This window comes from Saprolegnia diclina, assembly GCF_000281045.1.
Source record: "Saprolegnia diclina VS20 unplaced genomic scaffold supercont1.68, whole genome shotgun sequence".
Classification (NCBI taxonomy): Eukaryota; Oomycota; class Saprolegniomycetes; order Saprolegniales; family Saprolegniaceae; genus Saprolegnia; species Saprolegnia diclina.
In genome coordinates this window covers 113,352-140,018 of record NW_008246135.1, presented here as the reverse complement: position 1 = coordinate 140,018, position 26,667 = coordinate 113,352, and the positions used below count along the sequence as shown (strand labels likewise).

Sequence of the window (26,667 nt, the reverse complement as noted above, 5' to 3'; positions counted from 1 at the left end):
GCGGAGAGAACGAGGAGCATGTCGTCTTGTAGTACACATCGCCATGCGCTAAGCTTAGTCTGTGCATCATATGACCCAGCGCAAGGGCTATTAGCTGTTTGAGGCGTGCTCTCGGTGGCTGCACCCCGCACTCAACAAATCACATCAGGTACACCGCTGGAGTGGCTGGAATGGGCTCCATAGTTTGCTATGACGGTGCGAAGTGCTGGATATCTTAGTCACTCACGAGTCGATCCGCGCGCATATTTTGCTGCACCTACAAGCCGAGCATGCCCCTGCTTCAAACATCGGCTATGATGAGCACTCGGTTGTTTCCGTCTCAAATGAGACAGATATGATACATACCGAAAGATCGCCAAATTCGTCCGTGGGTGTTTCCGTCAACCGTGACGCAAGCCGAGGCCGCGTCGACAGAGAGATGGCCACCGCGTCCTTGCCTGCGCATGTGACGATGCACCTCCCACGGGCCGACGCGCCCCTTTTTGCCCTTGAACCAGGAAATGTAGTCAAATTTGGCGCTACTTATGGCCACGTGGGAGCGACACGAGCCCACGACCAGCGTCGGTCCATTGGTCACGCACCTCGAAAGCGCGGCGAACGTGCGTGCGATGCACGTCCCTTCTTCCAGCACGACAAGGGGGACTTTCGATGTTGAACCAGTGGATGATCTCACATACAGTGTTTGCATTTCGACAAGTAATTACAAAAAGTGCAAAGTGGCCTTGGGGTCCTTGGCGTACTCGCCCTTGTGCTTGTCAAAGAGCTCTTGGAGCTTGGTCATATACTCGGCGTGGTGCTTCTCGACCTGCTCCCACGTCGGGTGTTCGATGAGCGGCAGCTCGAGGGGCTTGCCGACGACGGTCACGAGCGCGTTCTCGTCATGCGGGAGGACCGAGCACCACCACTTGCCGCGGAAGACGACGCCAGGAATCTTCCACGAGTTGAGCCAGAGACGGAACTTGAGCAGTTGGTTGACCGTCGTGTACGTGAGTTCTTCACCAAACGTGTACACGGGGTAGACCTAAAATGACTTTCAATCCACCAAAACCCAAACTAAAAAAAAGGCCCGGGCGCACCTTGTAGCCGTGCTTGAGCGCGAGCTTGATAAAACCCTTGCGGTTCTTCAAGTAGACTTGGTGCTTGCCGTAGTTGTACGTCGTCGCCTCTTCGTAGCCTCCGGGAATGAGCGCAATGTTGCTGCCCTGGCCGCAGAGCTTGGAAAAGTTTTCCTTGCCGGCGGGGCCGCATCCCGCCCACGAGATCATGTCGCCCATCACCGGAAGGTTGAAGAGCACGTCCGAGACAAGCCATTGGATCTTGGACGGCGCAAACGTCTCGCAGCCAATGCCGTTGGTCGTCCTATGCAATAAGATATGAGTCTTTCCGCAAATTTAAAGAGAAAGAATCGTACCAGCCGCAGCTAAGAACGCCGTGGGGGTGGTAGGCAAGTAGCGCCTTCGAGTCGGCAGCCGGTGCGCCCATGTTGTCCTCGAAGACGACCTTTTGCTCGGTAAAATACTGGTGCGTCTTGAACATCTTGTACGCAAATGCTTGGGCGGCCGGCCACGGCGCCAGCGGCGAGATGAAGTAGCGGTAGCTGTAGTAGATGGCGAAGAACGGGATGAGGTAGAAGCGGAGGTCCGTGACCACGATGGCCGCGAGCGCGAGGTAAAAGCAGAGAAGTGACCCGACCCAGACCGAGTAGAACACGGCGTACATCAAGTACTGCAGCATTGTCTGGACAGGTTGGCCGAAGCGAAGGAAATACCAGAATGAGCTACGAAGCCGCGCCCATGACCCTTGTTCACCCTTGTTGACGAATCGAGTGTCAACAAGCCGCCAGGGGTGACAGACGCGCGCCGTCGGCCACTCTACACTATATCACATTTCAATAATAGTGTTCTTCCTATCCGGTCGAGCATTGCTCTCTCCGAGCGGCTTTGTTCTTATGGCACCGCGTTGGACGCAGTGCACCTCGTATATATATACCAAGCACGGGCTTGCATGCATGATGAAAATACCAGGCACGCGAGCAACGCATGAACGGCAAGGTCGCTAAAATAGTGTGCGTCAAATCAGCTGTCTTGGAAGTATCCTAGCGTTCGGCCAGTCCTTGCGCCTAACGAATGGCATTTCTCTGCTTTTAGTGTGTCGGCGAAGTCCTAATGAAATAAGCACATAAGTACTTATTTGTTCTTTGTAAGCTACAGTCTAGGCTACGGAAGTTGCCACGTAGGCTAACGCAACGTTATCATCAATGACACGCATGGCACAAGCAGCCACGCCCGACAATGTAGGCTGATTCGGCACTGTCTCTCGTGGATCTATGGGATATCGCAAGTGATCATGCGTCGCGTGTCGAGTCGACGTACGGTGTGATGATGGTACATGGTCCTCCTCGTAGCCGTCCATACGCGGCCCAATCCCAAAGAGCACTGGACATTGCATCACGCTGGCGCCGAGGCCGCGTCGTGGCCATGACGTAGCTCGCGGCGTCTGGGTTTGTCAACGCGACAAGCCGCGACGACACGCAGTCCGTCTATCGATGAAGCGGTTCCTTGCGCTGCCTGTTGGCGCCAGGTCGCTGAAAACTTCAGCCGATTTTTTTCAAACTTGCCTTGCCTTCAAGCTAAGGTGACCCGACGACGCTCCGTTTGTGTTGGATCCAACAGGGGCACGAAGAATCCTGCGCATGGTCGGGTGGGAACCGTGTGGCGGCTGATCGCACTCGTGCCGACGTAGCTCGCTCTTCTGTCGACCTCTGCGTGGCGTAGTCGAGTTGTTGAGCTCGAAAACATTGGGTGATATCAGTCCACTCTACCGCGCGTGGACCAGAGCCAACCTCTTCCCGCTGCATCCATAGAAACTCATGCCCCTTCAAGTAATAGCCGAGTAGCAAGACATTTAGCAGCCAAGAGCGGGACATCTCTTGTGAAGTCTCGGTGTTGCGAGGACAGCTATACCGTGCCTGGACTCGTTCGTTAAAAGAACGTCAGCGTCTCGTTGGGGTCGTGGGCGTACGCTGCCTTGTGGCGCTCAAACAGCGCGTTGAGGGCTTCCATGTACGCGTCGTGGTACTTGCGCACATCGTCCGGCGTCGGCGACGGCAGCGTCGGTAGCTGCATCGGCGCACCAACCACCGTTGTCATTGTCTGTGACGCAAACGGGAGGAAGAAGCACCACCAGAGGCCTCGGAAGAGCGCGCCGGGCAATTTAAACCGGTTGAGCGCGAGGCGAAAACGCAGACCTGGCTGGAAAGCGAGATACGTGCGCTCTTCCCCAAATGTGTAGACTGGGTAGACCTACTCGGTTGCCTCGTAAAGCAATAGAGTCGAGAGACAACTACCTTGTAGCCGTACTGGAGCGCGAGCTTGATAAAGCCCTTGCGCTCCTTGAGATACACGCGGTGCTTTCCAAAGGCGTAGATGGTCGCTTCTTCGAACCCGCCGGGAATGAGCGCGAGGTTGCGACCCCGCTTTGCAAGCGCCTCAAAGTTCACGCGGTGCACGGGACCGCAGCCAAACCACGAGATGATGTTGGCGATCGGTGGCATGAGAAAGAGCAGCTCCGAGACAAGCCAGGAAATCTGGGACGGCGCAAACACGGAGTCGGCAAAGCCGTTGGCGACCCTACACCAGCGCATCAGCCTCGACTAGGTTCTTAGTGCTATAGGATGTCTTACCAGCCGCAGGCAAGGATGCCATGGGGGTGGTAGGCCAGCATGGCCTTCGTGTCGGGCGGCGGCGCGGTGGCACCCTTCTCAAAGACCACGGCCCGCGACGGAAAGTACTGGCACGCTGCGTTCATGCGCAACATCCAACGCTGCGCGAGCGGCCACGTGTCGAGAGGTGAGAGGTAGCGCCACGAGGCGTACGCGACGTAGAAGGCGACGACATGCCACCGGTAGTGTGCACTCCAGAGAAGTGTGAGCACGGCGCCTTGAAAGAGAAAGATGGAGCCGACCCAGAGCGCGTAAAAGGTCAGCGCCATGGCGTAGCGCTGCATGGCGAGGCGCGGAAGATTGATCTCTGAAGCGTCCGTGCGCTGCCGGCCACTCGCCCCACAACTCGTTCGTACGTTGCTGTATACGCAGTCTGCTGCCATGTGATTGGCGCACGCCAGCGCGGATCACGTCAGCGATTGCGGACTTTGTCGATTTCGAAATCTGCAGCCACGATCCAACACCAAGAGTGGCCGTGGTGTACGGTAATCCGGCAATGGGCTGTCGGTCGAGGCAGCTTGCCCTTTGGCATGACCCCGACTTGGCGCCAAGGTGTGCTACTGAGGATGCTCTGTGGTGCGGCTCCGACATTGCGAGTAAGCTGCGAACACACCTTCTGAACGACTGTCCTCTAGTATTATCTTGTACTGTTATTCTCTAAGTACGAGCAAAGGCAAGTCGCCCTCAAAGACGGCGCTCGACAGGTAGACACATGCAAGCAGTGTGTAAAGTAAGCAAATGCGTGGTTGGGCCGCGACGAGACGAAGCGAAGATCGCAATATTGCCTCCACGACACTGGCCTCTGGTGGACCGCCACGTCATGGGCAACAGTATCTTGGCCAAGCGACACTCAAAGACACTGTTGAGATTTGCCACGAAACGACCATGGCCCAGCCAGCGGTGGTCGACGGCCGCCATGTGTTTGCGTACGCTGGATGGACGTTCGAGACCACCAAGCGTGGCGCGCTGAGCTCGACTGCGCGGTCGGCCATGAGCGACCGCTTCCACTTGCCGCACGTACCGCTGCCCGAAATGCTCTTTGGTGACAACCTCTTGCAGGCGACGCACGAGGCGTCGGGCTGGCGCGTGGCCTTTTGCGCGGAAGACGCGCTCGCGACGTGGGCGACCGCCCAGCGAGACGCGCACCACGTCGAGGCCACCGCATTCGACGTTACGTACTCGTGCGCGTACCGCGGGACGCATCCCGAGGTACGCCATCATTCTGCGCCATGCGTTGCTTATCGCGGGGGCATGTTCTAGCACGTGACGCCGCAGTCGACATGCGAGACGCTGCCACTCGATCGGCTGCGCGAACACGCCGCCATCCTCTTTTACGACGACGTCATCCTCTTTGAAGGTCTGTCGCCGGCAGCGTCTTGCGTGCAATCACGGACTGCATCTAGACGACGTGCGTGACCTCGGCGACGTCGAGTGCAGTGTCAAGCTCGTACGCGCAGCATCTCCGACCTCATATGCACATGCCACGATGTAGCGCGTCATGCCGTTTGGCTTTCTCATTCTGTGCCGCTTCTTTGCCCGCGTCGACAACAAGGTATTGCCATCTTCATATCGCTGGATACAATGACTACCAAGGGTCTGACTAGTGCGTCAAGCTCCACGATGCGCGCTACTATCACAGCTTTGACACGACGTACGTACTCCGCGACTACGAGACACGCCACGCCGAGCACAGCGAGCTGCAAACGGTACGCCATCGCCCCGGACCTCGCGTCGCCAGTAACATCAGTGGTTTGTAGCTCCTTCAACCCCCAAAGACGGATGACATGACGGTACGACACGGACGCCAGCAAGCGACGCAGCATCCTATATTCGCTTGTAGGTCGACACGCCTCTGGGTGTTGTTCTGACGGCCAATGTCGTCTACGATGCTGTCACGCCGCAGTACGCGGAGACCGAGCGCTTAGCCTTGGCGCCAAATGACGTCGACTTCGTCAGTACGGAACCTACAGAAGGGTCGTCGTGTGCTCAACGTTAAGAGCATCTTCAAGGAGGCCATACCGCTGCGTGCACGTGCACTCGGCGAGCGGCGTCGGGCCGAGGTGCTGGAACTGAAGGGCGCCGGCTTGGGCGATCATCGCGCCATTATCAATACAGTACCTACAACGACGGGCAGTGCGCATACAATCAAGGTGTCTAGGGACAGCACCGGTGGTCCATGGCACACACGCGACCTTGGCGGTCCTTGGCCATGATCTCCATCATTTCTTGGAGACGCTTGTTGCCTAGTATCGATGGTTGATAGGCTTCCCAATGTTTGAAAGAACTCGTACAGCCAACGCCACCGACGATGAGCACTTCGGTTTGGCCACAGTGCGCCATCGCCCGCTCCGTGATTTCCACCTAGCACCCATACGGTCAGTCGTCCATGCTGCGCCAGAGGTCGCGTACGAGCATGGCAAAAATGGTTTCTTGAAGGGAGTAGCAGAGGTCGGCCTTGGTGCACTCGCCGGACGCGAGTTTGTCTCTAGTCGCGATTGTCAGCGCAATAGCAAGCAATAGCAGAAGAGCGTACTTGGCTTCCTTCTCAATGAACGAGAGCAAGCCTGAGAACGACACGTCCATGCCCTTGACCACGTAGGGCAGCTCAATGTACTTGGAGCCGCTACCACATCGAATTAGCCACCGCGGTATGGCACGACGTGGACGAACTCCTTGGCCAGCTGCTCAATGTTGTAGCCTGGGCTCGGGTCGTTCGAGAGGCCGAGCACGCGTGCTAGACAAGGTTGAAGGCTCCGGAGGCGTCGATGGATGGTCGTACCAAAGCGATCGAGACAGTTGCCGACCGCAATGTCGATGGTTTCGCCAAAGATGCGGTACTTTTGCATCGAGTACGAGATGACCTGCGTGTTGCCGCCGCTCACGTAGAGCACGACGGGGTTCTCGCTCTTGGTCACAGCGCGGCCCATCTCGATGTGGCCGACGCAGTGGTTCACGGCCACGAGAGGCTTCTTCCACAGCAGCGAGAGCATGCGCGCGCCGACCGCCGCCGACCGCAGCGGCGCGCCCATGCCCGGGCCCTTTGTGTAGCAGATGCAATGCAGCTGCGATGGCTTGATCTTCGCCTGGGAGAGCGCAAGCCGGACAAGCGGCGCAAAGTGGACTTGGTGGTGCCATGCGGTCTCACGCGGAAGGAAGCCTTGGCCCGCCGGCGGGATGTACGTCTTGCGCGGGTTGCTCAAGATGTCGCAACTGCCGTCAGGATGGAGCACGAGGACGCCGACGCCGAGCTTGTTGGCGCTGCCTTCAATGCCCAGCGCATAGATCGGGCCACCACTCATCGCGACGGCTGGACAATGCAAAAATCAATTTATTGCTCAAACCCAACACCGTGATTGGCATGGACCCGATTCAGCAATTTACTGGTCGTCAACGCGACCTCAACCTCGGGCTTGACATCGTACTTTAACTCGATGCAATGGTCGTCAGCAAGCACTAGATCGTTGAGACGACGAGCTACGCTACATGAGCTCTACTCCTCGGGGCTGAACACAGCACCGATAGACGCCTGCAGCACAGTGGAGCGCGTTTTCAGCCATAATCTGGTCATTGAAACCTCTATAAATGCATACGTATGGGCTTTGCACGGGATTATTCGGTTTCCGCGGAAACGGCAAGTAACGATCACCGCAGCAAGCCCGCGCCGACCGCCCGCCCGCCCATGCGCCATGGCGACGACGATGGAAGCGACGACTACCTTGCTCGACATGATGGACAGCATGGTCGCGACGCTCCAGAGCAAGCAGCTCGACCTTGAAGCGCTCGGGTGCTTGGAGCAAGGGCTCTTCCTCAAGCGACGCATGCTAGGCCCCGAGGTAGACCTTCCTTATATCATGTCATGGCATAGCATGCGCGTGTAGCATGACGACGTGTGCAAGATGTTCCAAGACGTCGTGCTCCTGTACAATCAGCACGCGATGGAGCAGCTCGCATCCGGCGCCCACGAGCTCTGCCTCGACCTCCTCCTCAAGGCCGACGCACTCACCAAGCCCGGCAAGTTTGCGTCGCCCGAGTCGCTGCGTATCTTGACGTACAACAACCTTGGGTGCTACTACCGGCGGTACGCTCCAGACATCTCCCCTTGGTGCATGAGCCGATCGTGTAGCCTCCACAAGCTCAAGACCGCGCTTAAGTACCTCTCGGAAGCCGCGTCTCTCGGTGCATCGACGCCCAGCGTTCGCAATCTCTCGGTGACGCACTTGAACCTGTGTGCGATCCAGTCCCAGCTCGGCCGGTACGCTACATCGACGTCGTATTGGAGGCCACTTGATTGTTGCTAGTCATGACGTGGCCCTCGAGCATGCGCAGTCGGCCATTTTTCATGCACAAGAAGAGCTCGTCACAAGCGATATGGGCGGCGACGTCCTCGACGCGCAGTCCCGCGAAGAGAAGATCGTCGCGTTGGCCATTGCATATCATAACTTGGCGGTCGAGATGGAGTTTAACGCACGGGGCGACGCCAGTCTCCAGGTAAAACGCAACTTCCCACAATAGATAGGTAAGAAGTGGCGTCCAGTGGTACAAGAAAGCTCTGCAAATGGTCTTCAAGTACAAGGAGAATAACGGGAATCTCTGGAAGACGTTTAAGACCTCGTACGATGCTGCCAAGAAGGTACGAACGTGCTCTCGGATCGAGTGATTTTGAGTTTTTGGCGTAGAAACACGCTACCGCACCATTGCCTGTCGAGTACGACCGTCATGACGCACGCTTGGCATGCTAAGCAAAACGTAGGACTGCCCCACCGCGGTCGCATCGCCGTCACGTCGCACCGGCGGCCGACACGGCGCATTCCTACAAGCCAACACAGCCGTCCAAAGCAACGCGACCGACAACGGCGTCGAGGAAGCGACCTCCGCCGGATACGGCAGGTCGACGCTGGCACGACCGCGCGCCGTCGCCGCCCAAGCAACCGACGTTTGCGGCTTTTTTGAAAGCCAAAGGCCCGGCGGCAGAAGCGGCTGCGTCGGCGTTTAAAGTCGCGCCCCCGGACCGACAATCGCCGCCACCTCCGTACAGTCGACGACCCACCAGTGCCCATATCGCTGCACCGCCGCACAAGCAGTCGACGCGCTCTGTTCCGATGCCTTCATTACGCAGCAAGGTGCACTTGGATGCCCCATCGGCCGCGTCGTCCGAAGCCCAACTTCGGCCATCGGCGTCACAGCAAACGACGATCACAACGAACCTTTTCGACTCGGACTCGGACGAGGAGATTGTCGAAGTGTTTCAAGCACCGTCGCCAGCTGTGCGTATGGAGCGCGTCGACGTCCGGCGACCGCAGGCGCGGGCTACGCTTGCCCACCAAATCGAGCTTTCCAGCACCACGGGCCTGCCACCACGCGTGTCGCACATCGAATACCTCAAGCGGCTCCGGCAATCAGTCGAGACGGACAGTACCAATACGGATACTCGGCCCCACGAGATCACCAAGCAACATCGCCAACAGCTCGAGATGCAACGAATACACGACGTCGCGGCGCGTAAGCTCCAAGCCCACTACCGCGGACACCGTGTGCGACGACGCCTGCCGCGAGCCCGGGCTGCTTGGGGAGCACCGTCGCCGACGCGGGCCGAGCGCTACCGGCTACACTGCGTCATCGTGATCCAGTCCATTGTGCGCATGTATCTCGTGCGGAGGTGGTTTGTTGCTTACCGGCGCCAGATGCGCGAGGCGCAAATGCGCGAGGCGCAGCAGCTGGAGGCGACGCGACGCGAACTTGCGATTCGCGCCCAAGAGCGCCGATTACTCGACGAAGCCAAGCGAGAGCTTGCGGTGCGCGAAGCTGAAACGCGCGATCTTCTTGCCTATCAAGAAGCTGCGCGGGCCAAAGCCGAAGCCGCGTTGCGCGATGCCGAGGCCAAGCAAGCTGCGGCCCAAGCCGAAGCCGCGGCCTTCAAGCAGCGACTGGCCCAAATGGAAGCGCAGACGAAGCAGCTCCTTGCACTCAACGATGTGGAGAAAGCCCGAGCGCTACGAGCGCTTCAGGAAGCGGAGAAGGTCAAAGCACTCTTGGCTCAGCGCGAAGCCAAGGCCAAGGCGCTCATTGCAGAGGAAGAGATGGCCAAGGCGGATGCGGCGCAGGCGAGCGCTAGCGCGGCGCAGGTCGCGTTGGAAGCTCAGTATGCAGAAACCCAACGCTGGATTGACGCCGAGAAGGCCAGTGCCGTTGCTGTCGAGGTGCCCGCGCGTACACCCGAGATTCCTTCGCTGCCTCTACCAACCGCACCGGCCGATTCCTCGGAGCTGCCGCGAGAGCCAAGTACGTGGCGAGAGTTCCATGCTACGACTCATAACTGCAATGTAGGTATTGCCAAAGTCGCATCCGCTCGACGAGAACATGCACTCGAGTTTGCACAGCAACTCGAGGTCCGCATCTCCAGAGACGACCTCTTGGCCGCCCAGCAACGCGAAGCCAAACACTTGGCCGCCAGTGTCATTCAAGGTACAGACAACTTGTTGGACCAGCGACGTATTCGACGATCCTATTTGTAGGAGTCGTGAAAGGCCGTTCCGTGCGTCGCAACCGGGTCTTGCCGCGGGCCAAGCAGCTCGCGGCCCAGCAACGCGAAGCTCGGCACGTCGCAGCCAGTGTGCTTCAAGCGCTTTGCAAAGGCTTTGCCGTGCGCCAGCGCGCGCTGCAAGTGTACGCCCGACACCTCAGCACGCACGTCATTTCGCGCTACCACATACAGCGCGAGCTGACGTCGGCGGTACACGCGGCGATCGATACTGGCGTGGTAATACTGGTTGTAGATGCAAGTAGAGGACCGCGCATGCGCGGCCGCAACGCTGCAGCGCGTTTTCCGAGGCTCTTGGTGCCGACGTCACGTTGCAACCTTGCGCTTCATGCGGTCGAGCGCAGCGGTTACCATACAAGCCATTGTGCGCGGCCATCAATGTCGTCTCCTCTGTATTGCACTGCGTGCTGGCTATGACGGAGCGAGCCGCAAGATCCAGCGTGTAGTCCGGCGACACCAGTCGCGGCGACGGCGCACTAGTACCCGTCACATTCACAGCATGGCAGCACACGTCGTGCAGCACGCCTGGCGACGATATTTGGCCAAGACGGAGGCGACGTACGAAGTGGCGCGACGCATCGAAGGCGGCGAGCGAGAAATGGCATGGCGATTGGCACAGGCCATCTCGGACGCCCTCTCGCAGTCGCGCCAGCAGCAGCTTTCGTTGGCCACCGCGGACGCAGTAGAGATGGCAAAGCGCCTCGCCGAAGCATCAACATTCGCCCTGGGTGCTGCCGTGCGGGCACACACCGAGACGGTGCTGACAGACGAGAATGCAATGGCGGTGGATCTATCCCGTGCGGTCATCGACTGGCTGCACCGACGGCGACGTGATGACGCCGAACGCTCGACGCAGCTGGACGAAGCCATGGCGAGTCGCCTAGCTCATGCGTTTCTCGAGAAGACCCATGATCGTGTCGATGACGAGTGGCAGTTGACGACGCGCATGTCGGAGCGACTCACTGGCGCCTGCCTCGACTACATATATGCCCACGTCATGACGCCGCGTACGGCGCTGCTCTCGGACGAAGCCGACATGGCATCCCGCCTCGCTCTCGCCAGCGCAACTTGTATCAAGAACCGGATCGCGCAGTCCCGGGACGCGGCCAACTCTGGGATCCAAGCGATCGCTGCAACGTCGATTCAAGCCCTCGTACGCGGCTGCCTTGTTCGCCAGCAGATTGTGCTACCAAAGCTGCGCAACGACGACGTCAATGATCTCGTGCAGGCGGTGGTGATCGACCGCGCAGCGACAACAATCCAAGCACTAAGTCGCGGCGTCGCAGTGCGAAAGCGGCTACTCGCAAACGCTCGCCACGCGGTGCTTGAAACGTATCGCCGAGTGGACGTGGCGATACAACAACTTGCAGCATCGGTGATTCAAGCAGTCGGACGAGGGTACTTGGTGCGAAAATTGTTGCCGACTTGGAAGAGCGCGCCAGTCGCCTCCGGCACCAGCGACTGCCCACAAGCAGGCTTGGTGGCTGCCACAAACGAAGCCGCCCCCCTTCGTACCACTGCCGCCACGTCGTACGAGGCCCTCTATGCAGTCCAAGATGATTTGGTGGCCGACGCCACAGCGGCGCCAAGCAGCGTCTCTGGCGAAAGCAACGTTGCGAATGACGAAGAAGAAGCCGCGTCTGCTGCCCCAACAGCAACGGCTGCGTCGTTGGATACACGAATAGCGACAACCGATCGTCATCCACATAGCACGGTGCACGCCGCAGCTGTCCGTGGAATCTGCGCTGCGCTTCAGAGCTTTCACGACGCTTCCAAGGACCAGTCTCTCCAAGTCGTCCTCAAGTGCCTTGCTAACACCTGCCCAAACGCCGTCGATCAATGCGTTGCTAACGCACACGCCGCATGGTCGGCCTCGACGGATGCACACAGTCTACACGCTGCGCTGCGAGACCGGATGGCCGCGTTCTTGGGAGGCCACGGTCAAGATGGCGCTGAGGCCGTCGTGCAGATACTCGCAGCGGCTGCGGTCAACGCGGTGCGACAGCATCCCTCGCAAGATACCGCCGTCTTGTGCAGTGCCGCTGAGACTGTCGTGCGCGCGTCCATCGAGACAGCGCTAAGCATGTACGCCGCCGCATTTTCGGTGCGTTCGATAGCTGCAACATCCATCCAAGCCGTGATCCGGGGCTACGTGGTGCGACGCCAGATGCACCAACAACTCAGCGTCGAAGGCTTCGTGACGCGGCATATCGCGCGCGAAGCCGCCGCCATTGAAGCGCTAGCGCTCGTAGTCTCGCCTGCCGACATTAGTGCACACCACATTGCAGCCGCTGTGCTACAGACCGCGTACCGAGAGTACGCCCTGCGTCGAGCGGCCGCGCACACATCGTCCGCCACATCGTTAACACGCAGTGCTACGCTCCACGCCCCGGGTCCTACAACGCCCGAGAACGACGTTTGCAAAGTCGATAACCCTATCCCCAATACGCCCATCAACGACGCCACACGGTGGACAGCACACAAGGAAGAGACAGAAGCGCGATTGCCCAGTGCAGAATTAGCGACCGCGACGGCGTCCGACGAGCCGAGCGCCTCAACCTCCTCTGTCGACGAGCCGACGCCTCCCGACCTATTTGATGTCGAGTTTACTCCCCGCGACGAGTCGCCGGGCAGCGACGACGAGGACGTGTTGCCACGTAAAACGACGGCGCCAAGCAGGGAACAGGTCGCCGCACTTTCTCACGAGCTCCGAGGTATCGAGTCGGACACGGCGTCGTCGCATCTCTCGCAGCAGTACAGCCAAAGTTCGTTCACATCCGATGTACCGCTCGACGGTTTATGGTTGAACGACTCACCAGTAACGTAGATTCCTACAGCCAAGGTATCCAACAATCCCAGCGCCGCGTCGTTGGCGTCCCAGAAACACACGTCGTCGTACAGCAGCCACGCCTCGTTCGAGTCGTCCGAGGTGCCATACTCGTCGAGCCAAGCTTCGTTCGTGTCCGACACACCCGAGGTACACATGTGCAGGAATGCCACTTGTCGAAATACGTTCTTGTAGGAGGACATGATCGGGTCCCTTGCGCCCCCCCAGGTTCATCGGGTACGCGAAAGCAATGGAATCTGAGCACGCCTTTGTAGGTGCTATTGGCGCGCTTGCCGCCGCTCCTGCGCACCGCGTACGACAAGACGATCGCTGCCGCGGTGCCACGCATGCGCGTCGACCCGTACGAAGTCCTCGGGCGCAACTTGCCGTTTGACGACTATGTCCAGTCGCTCAGCACCGCGTACGACGACATCGGCGTTTTGGCCGCCGCCGACGCCCTCCGCGCGCTGACGCATGTGGACGCAGCGCTCAAGACGCAGGCCAATTTTGAATCGCTTGTCGCGGCCTTGAGTCGCAAAGCCACCGACGACATGGACGTCTGGACAGAGGACGTGGAGGCCGCTTGCATGTGGCTGCTCCACGAGTACGTCGCTTAACAGTTCCGAATGTGACCCTCGACCCTCCACCCTCTGCTGTTTCAACGCAGTTTGTGGTCGAGTCTATAACATGTACTAACAGAGTTATGCGACCTCTACGCAGCGGTCTTGGCGGCCAGAAAGTCGCGGATCGCACTAATGTGCTGGGGCCCAATCGCGCAGCAGCCGCCAATGAGCGTCGCGCCATGCGTGATCCAGGCGTCGACAAAGGTGAGGTACGTGGTCGGCGACATGTCTTCGCGGAGCGGCTGCGCGGCCTCGGCGCCCGAGAGCGTCCAGCCTTCCGGCACGGGCGTGAGCGCGTTGGCGTATGCGCCCCAGCGAATGCCCTTGAAGCGCAGCTCGGCTTCGAGCTCGGCACTAAAGCCCTTGAAGGCCGTCGTGATAACCTCGGGTTCGCAGCAGTTGAAGAGAATGGCTTGGACGAGCGGCGAGTGGGCGACGACCGCCCGGATCGCCGCATCGACAGCTTCGCCGCTGCGCAGTGCACCGTCCTTACCGAGCGTAAACGAGATAAAAATCGGCTTCTTCAGATGGGCGACACCATCGATGGCCATGATGGCCTCGCGAATACACGACATGGTCTCGGCCGTGAAGATATCGACGTACGGCGCAAGGGCATCGCCAATGACCGTGTAGACGGGCACGGCGTCCGCGGCCGGAAGCACGAGGTCCGGACGGTAGCTCTCGGTGAGTGGCGGGAGCGACCCGACAATCTTGGCCGTCGGCGTCGCCGCGGCTGTGCGCGCCTCGACCGCGAGCGCACCCGCCAGCGTCGTGTACTGCTGGATCTCGGCCAGCGAAAAGCCCGAGCACGCAGTAACCGTGTAGTTGTTGCACGTGACGTACTTGGAGCCGGCGCGGAAGAAGCTCTCGTGCACTTGGCGCACGAGCGCATTGTACTCGGGATGGACGAGCGCATACGCCGACCACGTCTTGCGGTCGTCCGGGAGGCCGAGCTGGAAGAGCTCTTCGCCGGTGCCGCCATCGAGCAGCTGCACGTCGTGGTAGTTGGCCGTCGACATGATCAGTTCTGAGTGAGGGACCGGAGGGAAATCCGCAAATGCGCTGCTGCGGCGTTGAGGGAAAGCCGCTCTGCGACACGCAAGATCGAGTTTACCGTTCCTTCCGGATAATGCGGTCACCTGGGTAACGTGCGTGTTTAAAACACATTCACGAACCAGCAGGCGGCCACGTCATGTATCATTGGCAAATGGGCGCGACCGATCTTTGGCTCAACTACGACTTGTGCAGGACGATAGATAAAGGGCGAAAGCGACCACTGCAACCCGCAAGGACAAAGCTTCTTTGGTCGTTCTGATTCATACGGTGTCCACTGCGGTGAAGAACGTGCGACGAGGGTGGGTTGCGGCAACTTGAGCTGCAGGAGCGTCGCTCGTGGCTTGTATGCACGCGCTCTGAGAACGCAGCGTCTAGCAAATCCAAGTAGAGAGTATGAGGCGCCGTTGCGTTGGCCTCTTTGTTGAGAGGTCGAGAGGGGCTCCGTGGTGGCGCCACTGACGCACAAGCGAGACGGTGTTTCATAGGCTGATACGCCCAGCAACTGACGCATCCGGGGCAAGCCATGTCGTGACGTGGCGAAGCGCATGCGCATTCGTTCGGCGCTACGAACAAGATAACCGTACGACGATCGGCTGCCGAACCGTGGCGGCCAAACCGTGGCCGCTCCATTTCCAACCGTGTGTCGACTAATCCCAACTGCAACGTGTTTTAAACACATGGGTTTGAAACATATGGCTCCGGAAAAAGACCGGCATTTACGACGATCTTCCGGATGACGAGGCGTGGACAGGTGAGGCCCACCCGCGTCGATGGCCGCCTGAGAGCTGACAAAGGATAAGACACGACGGGACCTATATGTAGTATGCTCGAGAGGAATCACTAGGCTAACTTAGGGCAAACATGGCACTACGCGCGCTTTTGCTTGGGCGACTCGCGGCTACTCGAAAAGCAGTTGCAGAAGCAGCCGAGCGCGAGGCCGATCGCAAGACCAAAGGCAAAAGTCGCAATGATCGCATTCTTCTTCGTGCCCAGCAGCGTCTTGAGGTCCTTCACAATGATGTGCGCGTGCTTGGTCGCCTCGTCCATGAGCGTCGGCACGGTGGGCACCGGCTTCTTCAAGCCCGATGCAAAGCCGCCCGAGGCGTATGCAACCAGAGCCTCCTTCGTGCGCTCGTTCGAGCCATACTCGTACATGGAGCCCTTGTGGAAGAGAAGGATCGTCGGAAAGCCCTTGATGTCAAAGCGCTGGCCCAAAGCCGCGTTCGCCGTCACATCCACCTTCGCCACGTTGACGGTACCGTGCAGCTCTACAATTGACATTAGCCCAGGATCACGCGATCAAGGATGTCGTACCATTGGCCACGTCTTCGTAGACTGGTGCCAAGTGCTTGCAGTGGCCACACCATGGTGCGTAAAACTCGACGAGCCAGTCGCCCGTCGTCGCGCCCGTGGCCGCCTGCGTAAGGTGCTCGAACGAGTCGCTCGTGAGTTCGACCACATGGGACGCGTGGGCCAAGGCCACGAGCAGGCTCAACACAGCGACGACAGCGCGGAAGCTCATGGCACAGCGATCTGCGGCTCTCAGCTCCAATTTGGAATTGAGATCCAGCGTGCCAGCGACAGAAAAGACAGACAATTCATTGCTGCGCATTCCATACATTTATCAAGTCATCTTTAAATCGACGGAATAAAATAGATGCGCTAAAAACACGCCACTTGTTCGACCTTCGTTTCGAAGTGGCCGTTGCTGGAAGAGTGGCGGTGGACGAAGCGAGGACGAGGCTCACGGGCTCTTCGCCCAACGAGGCTCACATGGCCGGGTCACCGCTCACCAACGTCGCTCCCTGCGCCTCCAGGAGGCTACATGCCGCCGCCAACGCCACCACTGCAAAGCGGCAAGACGCATGCATTAGAAGAACCATATAGAAATGATAGCGTCTTAGACAGCCTTCTCGGGGGCGTCCGTGGCACCGTACGCGGGCTTGGGCGCTTCGCTGACGACAACGACGGCCGTGACCTGCGAGCCCGACGCATCGGCCATCGCTTGCTTGTAGCTCGGGTGCTACGCATAGGATGCATGAGCCATCCGCAGCAGCATGGGATGGCGAGCGTACCGCGAGGATGAAGGTGAAGTTGATGAGGCCGAGGATGCAAAACGCAATGCCCAAGACTATGCCCGTTGAGTCCTGGGTCGGCGCCCACGTGCCCATCCTATCCACACGCATGAGCGTCCATGGTTCATCGTCATCATCATTGGATCGTACACGAGAAAGAGCGTCGAGCGGCCATACGCTGTAAACATAAAGCCGAGGAAGTCGTGCATGCCCTGCGCGACGTTGGGAAAGTTGTCGCGGAGCTCAAAGAGCACGAGGAGCGCGGCCTGCGCGATGAGGAAGAGCGCGTCGAGCATGCCCTTGTACGTCGTCGTCGTGTACAGGAGGTTGCCGCTGTACCACAGCATGAGCGCGCCGAGCACGAGGTTGACGATGCGGAGGTAGCCGTTCACGCGGCGGATCTCGAGGCGCTTGAACTTTTCTTTCGCCGAAATCTTGACCTTCTTGCCCGGGAGCAGCGCCGCGCCTTCGCCGGCGACGGGCGACGACGCAGTCGAGGACGATGCTGGCGACGATGGCACGGCGACCGCCACGGCCATCGGCACCGGCGCAGGCGTCGCGATGGCCAAGGCTGGCGGGGGACTCGCTTCAGTCGACATGGTTGAGGGTTGGGAAATGACTGGGAAAAAAAGCTGGTTTCGCCAAGACAGGCGGCGCCGGATACCGAGAGCATACAAATTCCAAGTTGCGTGGCGGCGACAGTAGAGCTTGATGGGCAACTCCTTGACTGCAATCGGTAGCCGTCCTTAGTGGAGGCTCAAATTGCTGCATTTCGCGCCGAATCGCCACGAAGGGCTCGATGGCCAAGACTGCCGGACACGCAGCTGCCGCTTCAAGCTCCGTTGGGTTCCACGTACAATAAGATACGAGGATTGGTCGTCAACACAAGCCCTAAACAGTCATCCCTACGCGCGTACGCTCACAGGTAGCGTCCAAATAGATCTGCTTGGAGCTTGGAAATCAGCCATTCTCGGGCGAGCAGGCTCACCTGATCACTGCAGACAGACGGTATCGCCCCGCGCTGTCGTTGTCATCGCAGCTCGGCTTTGATCGTTCTTGGCGCGAAAATGAGGTGTGAATGGTCGATGTCCAGCAGTTCCTATCTATCACTCGAACGGAGAAGTCCCTTGATGCGCGCTTCTACCAGTCGTTTTGCTATAAATGCCCGCTGGTGAATTTTGATCCGGATAACTTCGCCAAGATGGGCTGCGGTGCCGAAAACAAAGAAAGATCAAATCCCTAATTAGGCATTGCGATCCGAGTGCCACATGGCCGACGTCGACGCGCTGCAGGCGCGCATCGCGGTCCTCGAAGCCCACATCCGCGAGCTCGAGGCAGAGAAGCATGGCGCTCGGCCCAAGGTAGAGCACATGAGCAGCGAGGTCATCGACTCGAATCCCTACAGCCGGCTCATGGCGCTCCAGCGCATGGGCGTCGTCGCCGACTACGAGTCGATCCGGTCGCTCTCGGTGCTCATCGTCGGTCTCGGCGGCGTCGGATCTGTCGCCGCCGAGATGCTAACGCGCTGCGGCATCGGGAAGCTCTTGCTCTACGACTACGATCACGTGGAGCTCGCCAACATGAACCGCCTCTTCTTCCGGCCGCACCAAGCGGGCATGACCAAGACGGCCGCGTCCGTGCAGACGCTATCGGCGATCAACCCGGACGTGGCCTTTGAAGAGCACACGATGGACATTACGACAACCGCCAACTTTGAGCGCCTCCTTCATCGCATCACGCACGGTGGCCTCCATGGCGGGCGCGTCGACCTCGTCTTGAGCTGCGTCGACAACTACGCGGCTCGCATGTCGATCAACCAAGCCTGCAACGAGCTCGATATGACGTGGATGGAGAGCGGCGTCTCGGAAGACGCGGTCTCGGGCCACATCCAGACGCTCCTGCCCGGGCGCACCGCGTGTTTCGAGTGCCTACCGCCCCTCATCGTCGCGTCCGGCGTGCCCGAGTCGACGCTCAAGCGCGACGGCGTCTGCGCCGCTTCGCTCCCAACGACGATGGGGCTCATCGCCGCGCTTCTCGTTCAGAACGCGCTCAAGCTCCTCCTGCGCTTTGGCAGCGTCTCGTACTACCTCGGCTACAGCGCGCTGCGCGATTTCTTCCCGATGGACCTTCTGCGGCCCAACCCCGAGTGTGCGAGCGCCGACTGCCGCCGCCAGCAAGCCACGCACGGTCCGTGGTCCCCGTCCATCGCCGACGTCGTGACGCTTGATGCGGTGGTGCACGACACCAACGACTGGGGCATCCAAGTGTGCGATGGCAGCACCGACACGAGTCTCGAGGCGCCGATACCGACGCCTTTGGGGCTGAGCTTTGCGTACGAGGCAACTGCTGTGGACGACGCGACACCAAGCGAGTGCGTTCGAGTGGCGCCCGAGACGTCGGTCGAAGCGCTCATGGCGCAGCTCCAGGCGTTGTAACTGCGTCCATTTTCGAGTCGACCTTGACCAAGGACACCCATGTGCTGGCTATGCCGATGCCCTACGATGCCTTCTGTGGAGCGGTCGAGACCGAGATGTACACCTCGTCGACAACCTGTGCACCAAGCAGACAACAAGTGTATCCACCCGTCCATCTCGACACTAAATGCAAGCTTTATTGATGCAGATGCTACCGTGCAGCAAGCGTATGCAGTCCTCTGTGCGTCACATCACTCGTTCTTCTTGGCTTTCAGCGGCTTGAGACCTTTTGGGAGCTTCTTGGGCGACCGCAGGACGGCGACGGTGTAGCCAAGACCGCCACCGAGCACCAAGACAGCCGCGATCATCTCGAAGCGGAGAGCGAGCAGCTCCGATACAAAGAGCGAGACGGCGTGGCCCATCGCATGCAGCGCCGACGGCGGGTGCGGGAGCGCGGTCGGCGTCGTCTCCTTGTACCCGCCCTTGACAAAGTCGAGGACCGCGTCCTTGGTTCGCTCCTTGCCCGGGAAGGCGTACACGAGTCGCTTGGTCTTGTCGACCAACAGCACGCTCGGGTAGCTCTGGACGTTGAGGCGCGTGCGCAGCTCGTCCTCGAGCGCGCCGTCGATGCGGGCGACGACCACGTTGGGCGCCGACGTCTTGAGCTCTTGCGCAATGGCTTCGTACGCAGCTGCAAACGCCCGGCACGGGCCGCACCACTGCGCGTAGAACTCGAGGACGAAGAGCTCGGACGAGACGTTGGCCGGTCCTTGCAGCACCGTGTCGAAGATCGTGGTCGTCCACTCGGCCACGTGCACGTTCTTGGCCATCTCGGTCGGTGCGTCTTCCTTGACCTCCTTGGTCGCCGTGGGAATCACCGGCATGTCCTTGGTGTTGGTCGCTGTCTTGTAGCCGCCGTCGGCAAATGCTACGAGCGCGTCCATGCTGCGCTCGCCCTCAAAGAGCGTGTACGACGTATCGTGGAGCATCAGGACGGTCGGGTATGACGCGATGCTAAAGGCTTGTAGGAGCGGGCGGTTGGCCACGTTGGTGCCATCGATCGAGCCGGCGAGGACGTGCTTGGCCTGAAGCGCCGTCGCCACCTTGCCAAAGGTCGGGAGCAGCTTGTTGCAGTGGCCGCACCACGGCGCATGGAACATGACCAGGCGCGGTAGCTTGGCCCCGCGCACGTCGTCGGTCGTGAGCTTGTGCACATGAGCAAGCGCCGCTTCGTCGATCTCGCTCACGGCCTTCTTCGCACTTGGTGTCCCAGCGATGGGCGGCAGCGGGCGCGACTCTTTGGTCGCATAGTCGGTCAGCGCAAACGCCGTCATGAGCTTCGGGTCGCGGACGCCGTCAAACTCGTAGACGCGGCCGTCGCGGATGAGCACGAGCGTCGGGTAGCCCGTGATGGCGAAGCGCATGCCGAGCTTGGCGTTCTTGTCGGCGTCGACGCGGGCGACGTGGACGTTGCCGTGGTCCTTGAGCGTCAGCGCTGTTTGCAGCATCGCGCCCATCATCTCCTTGCAGTGGCCGCACCAGTGCGCGTGGAACTGCACCAGCCACGCGTCGGCGTCGGGCTCGTGCACGCGCGTGACCGCATCAAACGTGTCGTCGCTGAGGTCGACGAGCGGCGACGTCGGGATGTCGGATGCCTCCTTCTCGGTGTAGCCGCCGGTCGCAAACGCCTCGAGCGCTTCGAGCGTGCGCGCGCCGTCGTACGCATACATCTGGTTGTCCTTGACAAAGAGCACGGTCGGGTACCCGTTGACTTGGAAGCGCAGCTTGAGGTCGACGTCGTCGGTCGCGTCGACCTTGGCAATGTGCACGTCGGCGTTGTCCTGGAGCGACAGCGCGAGCTTTTCCCACGTCCGCGCCATCTTCTTGCAGTGGCCGCACCACGGCGCCATAAACTTGATGAACCACCCGCCGCTACTCGGCGCCAATACGAGCTCGTCAAAGGTGGCGGTCGTGAGCTTGACGACCGCCGAGTCCTCTTCCGAGATACCGCCGTCCGCCATCGGAATCGGGTCGCCACTCTGCTCGAGGTACCCACTCGTGACAAATGTCGTGAGGGCGTCGAGGCTGCGCGTACCCGCGTACTCGTACATTTTGCCGTCCTTGAAGAAGACGAGTGTCGGGAACCCCTGGATGCCAAAACGCTCGCCAAGTGCTTCGTGCTCGGTGACGTCGACCTTGGCAATGTGCACTTGGCCGTTCAGGTCCTGCGAGAGAGCGTCGTACGTCGGCGCGAGCTGCTTGCAGTGGCCGCACCACGGCGCGTAGAACTTGACGAGCCAGCCGTTGCTGCCAGGCGCGAGCACGTTGGCGTCAAACGTGTCGGCTGTCAGCGCCTCGACGAACGACGGCGCGTTCGGGTCGCGCTTCTTGGGCACGGGCTTGGCGTCCATGGCCTCGTACCCCGTTTCGAGGAACGTCTTGAAGCCCGCGACCGTGCGCTCGCCCTTGAAGCTGTACATCTTGCCGTGCTTGAAGAAGAGCAATGTCGGGTAGCCCGTGACGCCAAACTGCTCCTTGATGTCCGTGTGCGCCTCGACGTCGATCTCGGCAATCGAGGTTTGACCCGCGACCTCGATAGCGAGCTCTTCAAAGATGGGCGCGAGGCGCTTGCAGTGGCCGCACCACGGCGCGTAAAACTTGATGAGCCAGTCGCCGCGATCGCCGGATTCGAGCTGCGTGAGCTCGTTAAAGTTGTCGCCAGTGAGCTGGATGACGTTGCTGGCGTCGTCGGCGGCGACGACGAGCGAGAGAAGCGCGATCGAGACCGCGAGGAGCGCGGCCAGTACCTTGTTCATTCGACTCACGGTGCGAGGCAATGAGAAATGAAAACTGAGTTGCATGGTGGTGGTTGGATCCATCCGGAAAATTCATCGAAATGTCCGGTTAATGGCTTCGATCTTTTGAAATGTAGAAGATATGTGTCGAAGGTCGCCACGAGTGTGCCAGCGCCGCCAGAAGCCCTCTATGCTAGCCCACGGGTACCAGCAGCACCTGCCAAGCGTGATGCCGATACTGTCGTACATGTCACCAACCACTGGGAAACCGTGCGTGCGGTGGCCGCGCGGACGGACTGCGAAGCAGCTATCGACAGCACCCGTGCGTTTGTGTGTGAGCATGCAGGGGCACGCGGCAATGGTCGCCTCGGCAGACTCAGGCGAAGCTCTCTATACTGTGGTACGGCCCGAGTCTCCGTTCTTGACGCACCTTTACACTTGTCTACTGCCACCGCCTACGATGAAGCGTTGGACGTCACAACGGCTACCCGTCCACGACTATAGATAGACAAATTGACCATATTCTCGTTACAAATCACTCTTCATGTTGCTAGTTGCCGCCAAGTGATGGGTCGTCGACGTCGCCGACGAGTCCGCGGCCGACGTTGCATTGACGTCATCGAGAGTCGTCTGTTGTCGGACCGGCGGCGGCACGGGCTGGTAGCGTTTGAAGTTGAGGTTCGCGCGGTCAATCTCGCGGAAGCGGCCGCTGGCGTACTCGGTCATGTACTCGACGGTCTGCGGCCCCTTGAACGGGTACATGCGTCCATTGTGGAAGAAGTACACGGTCGGCGTTCGCCGCACATAGAAGCGGTCTTTGAGATCGGCGTTTTGACGGCCGTCCACCGCGCCAACGCGCAGTTGCTTGGGCAAAGCCTTGGCGACAGCGCTGAGCGTCGGCTCAAGTGCTTTGTAGTACTGGCAGTTGGGTGCGTGGAAGGCAATGAACCAGTCCGTCTCGGGCGACTGGAGCTGCGTCACCGCGTCGAACGTGGCACTGGTGAGGCGGACGACGGACGACGCCGCCGACGACGCAATCCAGAAGGCCAGCGCCATGTACGCAGACGCATGGCCGAGATACATCGTATGGTGGGTACTTGGAAAGTGCGTGTGATGCTGCAGCTTGAAGCGGGAGTCGGTTCGATTTTCGAAGCTACAGTCGAGGACGGTACTTGCCTCATCTTATTGAGGCGACTACCTCAAATTGTTCCAAGTCGGTGACGTGGCGAGGTGCCTGCCAGAGTACATGGGTGCACGACTGGTGCAGCCTATTATACCAGCGAGCGATTCCGTACAGCGGCTCATGGACTTTTGTGTGGTGGCTACGCGACGTCGACAGCACTACGTGTGGGCTAGAGTCTCTGTGGGGACGAAGGCAACTGCAGAAACCAGACCAGATAGCTCCATGAATGGCGACAACTTGGCCATTTAGTTTTACGCGTTGCACATGTGAGATTGATCGATGCAGTGCGGTGTCGGTACACGTCAAACAGGTGCGAAGACGCCGAGAGGCCCAGTATTCGCCACGCGAATACATTTATCATCTCGTATTTAGGGTCTAGATGGGGCCCTCGCATGTTCGTCTACCTCGACTCCCTTGTCGCGTCGAGAGGAGTCGACGACCCTCGCTGTGACCTTTCGCCAAAGATATACTCGTTGGCGATTGGTCTATATCAACCAATCACGGACAACAACGGTGGTAGGGTTCAGACGCTGGACACAACCCGCTGCCACACCAAGTCGACGAGCATGGGCAAGGTCTGGAGCGGCTTCCTCCGGGACCTGCGCTTCCTCCGCGTGCTCATCGACGTGGCCTCGCACGGCAACGCGATCGCCAAGAAGAACCGCCCGGGCGGTTGGACGTTTATCGACTTTTGGGCTACCGCCGTCGACCAGCGGCTCGACATGCCGCTCGTCGAGGTCGAGCTGCCATCGCCATCGCCGACGCTGCCAGAAGAAGTGCGGCCGACTAAAGTCTACTCGTACCGCGAGTTTGATGCAGTGACGAACCAAATCGCCCGCGCAAGCCACGACGTCGGGTTGCAGCAGCAAGCCACGGCCGCGCTCCTACTTCCGAACGGCGTGCTCTTTCCCTTGCTCGTAATTCCTCCTTCAGCGAATACGGTCTTGACTTCACTTCTATCGTCGGTGGGTAGATCATTGCGATGGCCAAGATAGGCGTGACCTCGGCGCTCCTCAACCCGTCGATCCAGGGCGACCACCTCGTGCACGCGCTGGACGTGTGCCACGCCACGCACGTCGTCTGCACAGCGGCCACCGCGCACATTTACCTCGCGCTACCGCACGACGTGCGTGCCAGCATCCCATGTTTGTGCTTGGACGACAAGACGCCGTCACATGATGACGCGCCGGTGCTGGCGTACGCAGATGCGTCGTCGTCGCCGCTCGAGGAGAGCTACCGTGACCGCGTCCAGCTCACCGACACGCTCGTGCACATCTTCACCAGTGGTACGACGGGCTTGCCCAAAGCCGCTAAAATGAATCACTTGCGCTGGTACGGCGCCGGGTACCTCTACATGCGCTACTGCTCCGTGACGGCGACCGACCGCATCTACACGGCGCTGCCACTCTACCATGGTTCGGCGCTGTTGGCCTTTTGCCTCGCGCTGCATACTGGGGCGGTCCAGCTCATCAAGCCCAAGTTTTCGGCGTCCCAGTTTTGGCCCGACTGCGTGCACTGGAAGGCGACGGTCATTCAGTACATTGGCGAGACCTGCCGGTTTCTCTGCCAGACGCCACCGCAGGCAGCCGACGTGGCTCATACTGTGCGCCTCGCGATCGGCAACGGGCTGCGCAAGGACGTCTGGGTCGCCTTCCAAGAGCGGTTCCACGTACCCAAGATCATCGAGTTTTACACAGCGACCGAGAGCAACGGCGGTTTGATCAACACAGAAGGTCGCGTCGGCGCCGTTGGCTGCCTCTCGCCGCTCGTCAAGCGCCTCTACCCGCTCAAGATTGTTCGCTACGACCCAAAGACGCAGTCGGTCCTGCGAAATGCGCGCGGTCGCTGTATCCCCGTCGGCCACCACGAACCCGGTGAGCTCCTTGCGCTCATTGACAACTCGCACGTGCTCCGGCGCTTCGATGGCTACTCGGACGCTGCCGCCACCGAGGCCAAGGTACACTATTTCTATGTTTCGATATGGTGGACAATAGTGTCATAGATTCTGCGCAACGTCTTCAAGCCAGGCGACGCGTACTTTCGGTCGGGCGATTTGCTCGAGGTCGACGAGGACGGCTTTGTCTACTTTGTCGAGCGCATCGGCGACACGTTTCGCTGGAAGGGCGAGAACGTGAGCTCGACCGAGGTCGCAGTCGCGATAAATGCGGTCGCTTCGGTGCGCGAAGCTGTCGTCTACGGCGTCAACGTGCCCCAAGTGGACGGCAAGGCCGGCATGGCGCTCATCCGGATCGCCCCCGAGGACGACGCAGAGACGTGCGTGACCACGTTGTACGCGCAGCTCGAGGTGATGAAGGTGGCCCCGTTCAAGTGGCCGCGCTTTGTCCGCGTCACGACCCGTCCGCTGCCGACAACGACGACGCACAAGTACCAGACGTACGAGCTCGCGATCGACGGCTTCAACCCCCAAAAGGCGACCGACGCCGTGTTTGTTTTGGAGCGAACGCAGAGTGTCACGCGCGTCACCGATGCGGTGTACGCCAAACTCTGCGCTGGCGACTATAAGCTCTAGGAGCATCCAACACCCTTGCGATTCGTATATTTTGACTAGCAATCATGTACGTAGTAGTCGAAGAATGAAGGGCTGGGCTAAAATTACTCAATTATAAGCTGCAAATTTCTGTGGTTGTCCGAATTCTAGAGACAACCACGGTCCAACCAAACAGCACGCAAATGTGTTTGTATGGAGGCAAGGTTCATGGGCACTGCGAAGGAATCAGCGACTAGACTGTCGTAGCCGTCGTGATGGCCACCTCGACCACTTGCCGACCAAGCCACCAGGTCGGCGCGACAGCATTTGATAGTGTACTTTCCATCGCTGACACCTGTCTGGAAAGAGCCTGCGAAGGAGACGAATGTGGAGACCATGGAGCACCGCTGCAAATCGATGCGACTGATGGTTGCTGAATCTCAAAATTTGATGTTCAGAATTGAGACGGTGACCGGGGCATCATTGCGCTGACCACCGTTGACGCAGCTCACGACCATCAAACCCGCGACGGGTTCACGAGTGTTTTCCGCCGACTGCTCAGTGCAAGGCGATCGCTCCGTTCTTTGAAGCGCTTGCGGTCGTCTTCTTCAAGGACGACAAGGTGTACAATTACAGCTCGGACCAGCGCTCAATCCAGAGCGTTCAGACGCTTGAGAACAGCTGCTGCATTGCAGAGCCTATAGCAAGGGAGAGATGAAGCGTCTTGGTCGTTGGGAGCTGCTCTCTGACAAGGCGAGCGGTTTCGCCAACGAACGAGCCGTCGACACGCAAGTGCTGTCGACGAAGTAGATCGATTGAGCGTGATTGCCGTTCTTTACTCGACAACTAGTAACACAATCTCCATTCCTTTCTGAGAGTGCTTGGCCGTGAGTTTGGTCCGGTACGAGCGGGTCACGCAGCTCAGGACGAGCCGTTTACGCGATAGC

General features: G+C 59.7%; 12 protein-coding genes across 13 annotated transcripts; 4 read left to right on the top strand and 8 right to left on the bottom strand.

The window, feature by feature from the left end:
- Positions 1-660: 660 nt before the first annotated feature.
- SDRG_14168 (hypothetical protein) lies at positions 661-1,810 on the bottom strand. Its single transcript, XM_008620278.1, has 3 exons — positions 1,412-1,810; positions 1,077-1,359; positions 661-1,021 (listed from the first exon to the last, which is right to left on the bottom strand). The coding sequence occupies exons 1-3, from the start codon at positions 1,732-1,734 to the stop codon at positions 701-703; spliced, it is 927 nt and encodes a 308-aa protein (XP_008618500.1). The 5' UTR covers positions 1,735-1,810; the 3' UTR covers positions 661-700.
- Positions 1,811-2,887: 1,077 nt separating this feature from the next.
- On the bottom strand, positions 2,888-4,098 carry SDRG_14167 (hypothetical protein). Its single transcript, XM_008620277.1, has 3 exons — positions 3,683-4,098; positions 3,347-3,629; positions 2,888-3,302 (listed from the first exon to the last, which is right to left on the bottom strand). Exons 1-3 carry the CDS (start codon positions 4,003-4,005, stop codon positions 2,982-2,984), a joined length of 927 nt encoding a protein of 308 aa, XP_008618499.1. The 5' UTR covers positions 4,006-4,098; the 3' UTR covers positions 2,888-2,981.
- A 508-nt stretch (positions 4,099-4,606) lies between these two features.
- On the top strand, positions 4,607-5,662 carry SDRG_14166 (hypothetical protein; the record flags this gene model as incomplete). The annotated part of the gene is made up of 8 exons (XM_008620276.1): positions 4,607-4,930; positions 4,982-5,078; positions 5,125-5,168; positions 5,214-5,273; positions 5,326-5,427; positions 5,479-5,511; positions 5,562-5,623; positions 5,647-5,662. 8 exons carry the CDS (start codon positions 4,607-4,609, stop codon positions 5,660-5,662), a joined length of 738 nt encoding a protein of 245 aa, XP_008618498.1.
- On the bottom strand, positions 5,643-7,020 carry SDRG_14165 (O-sialoglycoprotein endopeptidase; the record flags this gene model as incomplete). The annotated part of the gene is made up of 8 exons (XM_008620275.1): positions 5,643-5,685; positions 5,741-5,839; positions 5,889-5,964; positions 6,013-6,082; positions 6,131-6,206; positions 6,255-6,344; positions 6,392-6,455; positions 6,501-7,020. 8 exons carry the CDS (start codon positions 7,018-7,020, stop codon positions 5,643-5,645), a joined length of 1,038 nt encoding a protein of 345 aa, XP_008618497.1.
- A 323-nt stretch (positions 7,021-7,343) lies between these two features.
- Positions 7,344-13,801, top strand: SDRG_14164 (the record flags this gene model as incomplete). Of its 2 annotated transcripts, XM_008620273.1 has the most annotated exons (13): positions 7,408-7,554; positions 7,600-7,799; positions 7,845-7,973; positions 8,020-8,209; positions 8,256-8,351; positions 8,398-8,426; positions 8,472-10,000; positions 10,046-10,183; positions 10,234-10,451; positions 10,495-13,041; positions 13,087-13,236; positions 13,282-13,314; positions 13,362-13,703. In XM_008620273.1, exons 1-13 carry the CDS (start codon positions 7,408-7,410, stop codon positions 13,701-13,703), a joined length of 5,748 nt encoding a protein of 1,915 aa, XP_008618495.1. The 2 variants fall into 2 exon arrangements, with proteins under 2 accessions (XP_008618496.1, XP_008618495.1); XM_008620274.1 differs by having other exon boundaries at positions 7,344-7,554; positions 13,282-13,801.
- On the bottom strand, positions 13,708-14,825 carry SDRG_14163 (hypothetical protein). The gene has a single exon (XM_008620272.1). It carries the CDS (start codon positions 14,726-14,728, stop codon positions 13,799-13,801), a length of 930 nt encoding a protein of 309 aa, XP_008618494.1. The 5' UTR covers positions 14,729-14,825; the 3' UTR covers positions 13,708-13,798.
- A 733-nt stretch (positions 14,826-15,558) lies between these two features.
- Positions 15,559-16,313, bottom strand: SDRG_14162 (hypothetical protein). The gene is made up of 2 exons (XM_008620271.1): positions 16,080-16,313; positions 15,559-16,033 (listed from the first exon to the last, which is right to left on the bottom strand). The coding sequence occupies exons 1-2, from the start codon at positions 16,285-16,287 to the stop codon at positions 15,633-15,635; spliced, it is 609 nt and encodes a 202-aa protein (XP_008618493.1). The 5' UTR covers positions 16,288-16,313; the 3' UTR covers positions 15,559-15,632.
- Positions 16,314-16,596: 283 nt separating this feature from the next.
- SDRG_14161 (hypothetical protein) lies at positions 16,597-17,506 on the bottom strand. The gene is made up of 3 exons (XM_008620270.1): positions 16,991-17,506; positions 16,841-16,937; positions 16,597-16,788 (listed from the first exon to the last, which is right to left on the bottom strand). The coding sequence occupies exons 1-3, from the start codon at positions 17,437-17,439 to the stop codon at positions 16,666-16,668; spliced, it is 669 nt and encodes a 222-aa protein (XP_008618492.1). The 5' UTR covers positions 17,440-17,506; the 3' UTR covers positions 16,597-16,665.
- A 571-nt stretch (positions 17,507-18,077) lies between these two features.
- On the top strand, positions 18,078-19,499 carry SDRG_14160 (hypothetical protein). The gene has a single exon (XM_008620269.1). It carries the CDS (start codon positions 18,109-18,111, stop codon positions 19,273-19,275), a length of 1,167 nt encoding a protein of 388 aa, XP_008618491.1. The 5' UTR covers positions 18,078-18,108; the 3' UTR covers positions 19,276-19,499.
- Positions 19,500-19,505: 6 nt separating this feature from the next.
- Positions 19,506-22,115, bottom strand: SDRG_14159 (hypothetical protein; the record flags this gene model as incomplete). The annotated part of the gene is made up of 1 exon (XM_008620268.1): positions 19,506-22,115. The coding sequence occupies one exon, from the start codon at positions 22,113-22,115 to the stop codon at positions 19,506-19,508; it is 2,610 nt and encodes an 869-aa protein (XP_008618490.1).
- A 421-nt stretch (positions 22,116-22,536) lies between these two features.
- Positions 22,537-23,213, bottom strand: SDRG_14158 (hypothetical protein). Its single transcript, XM_008620267.1, has one exon. The coding sequence runs from the start codon at positions 23,130-23,132 to the stop codon at positions 22,578-22,580; it is 555 nt and encodes a 184-aa protein (XP_008618489.1). The 5' UTR covers positions 23,133-23,213; the 3' UTR covers positions 22,537-22,577.
- A 533-nt stretch (positions 23,214-23,746) lies between these two features.
- SDRG_14157 (hypothetical protein) lies at positions 23,747-25,901 on the top strand. Its single transcript, XM_008620266.1, has 3 exons — positions 23,747-24,149; positions 24,206-25,189; positions 25,235-25,901. Exons 1-3 carry the CDS (start codon positions 23,799-23,801, stop codon positions 25,760-25,762), a joined length of 1,863 nt encoding a protein of 620 aa, XP_008618488.1. The 5' UTR covers positions 23,747-23,798; the 3' UTR covers positions 25,763-25,901.
- Positions 25,902-26,667: the final 766 nt, after the last annotated feature.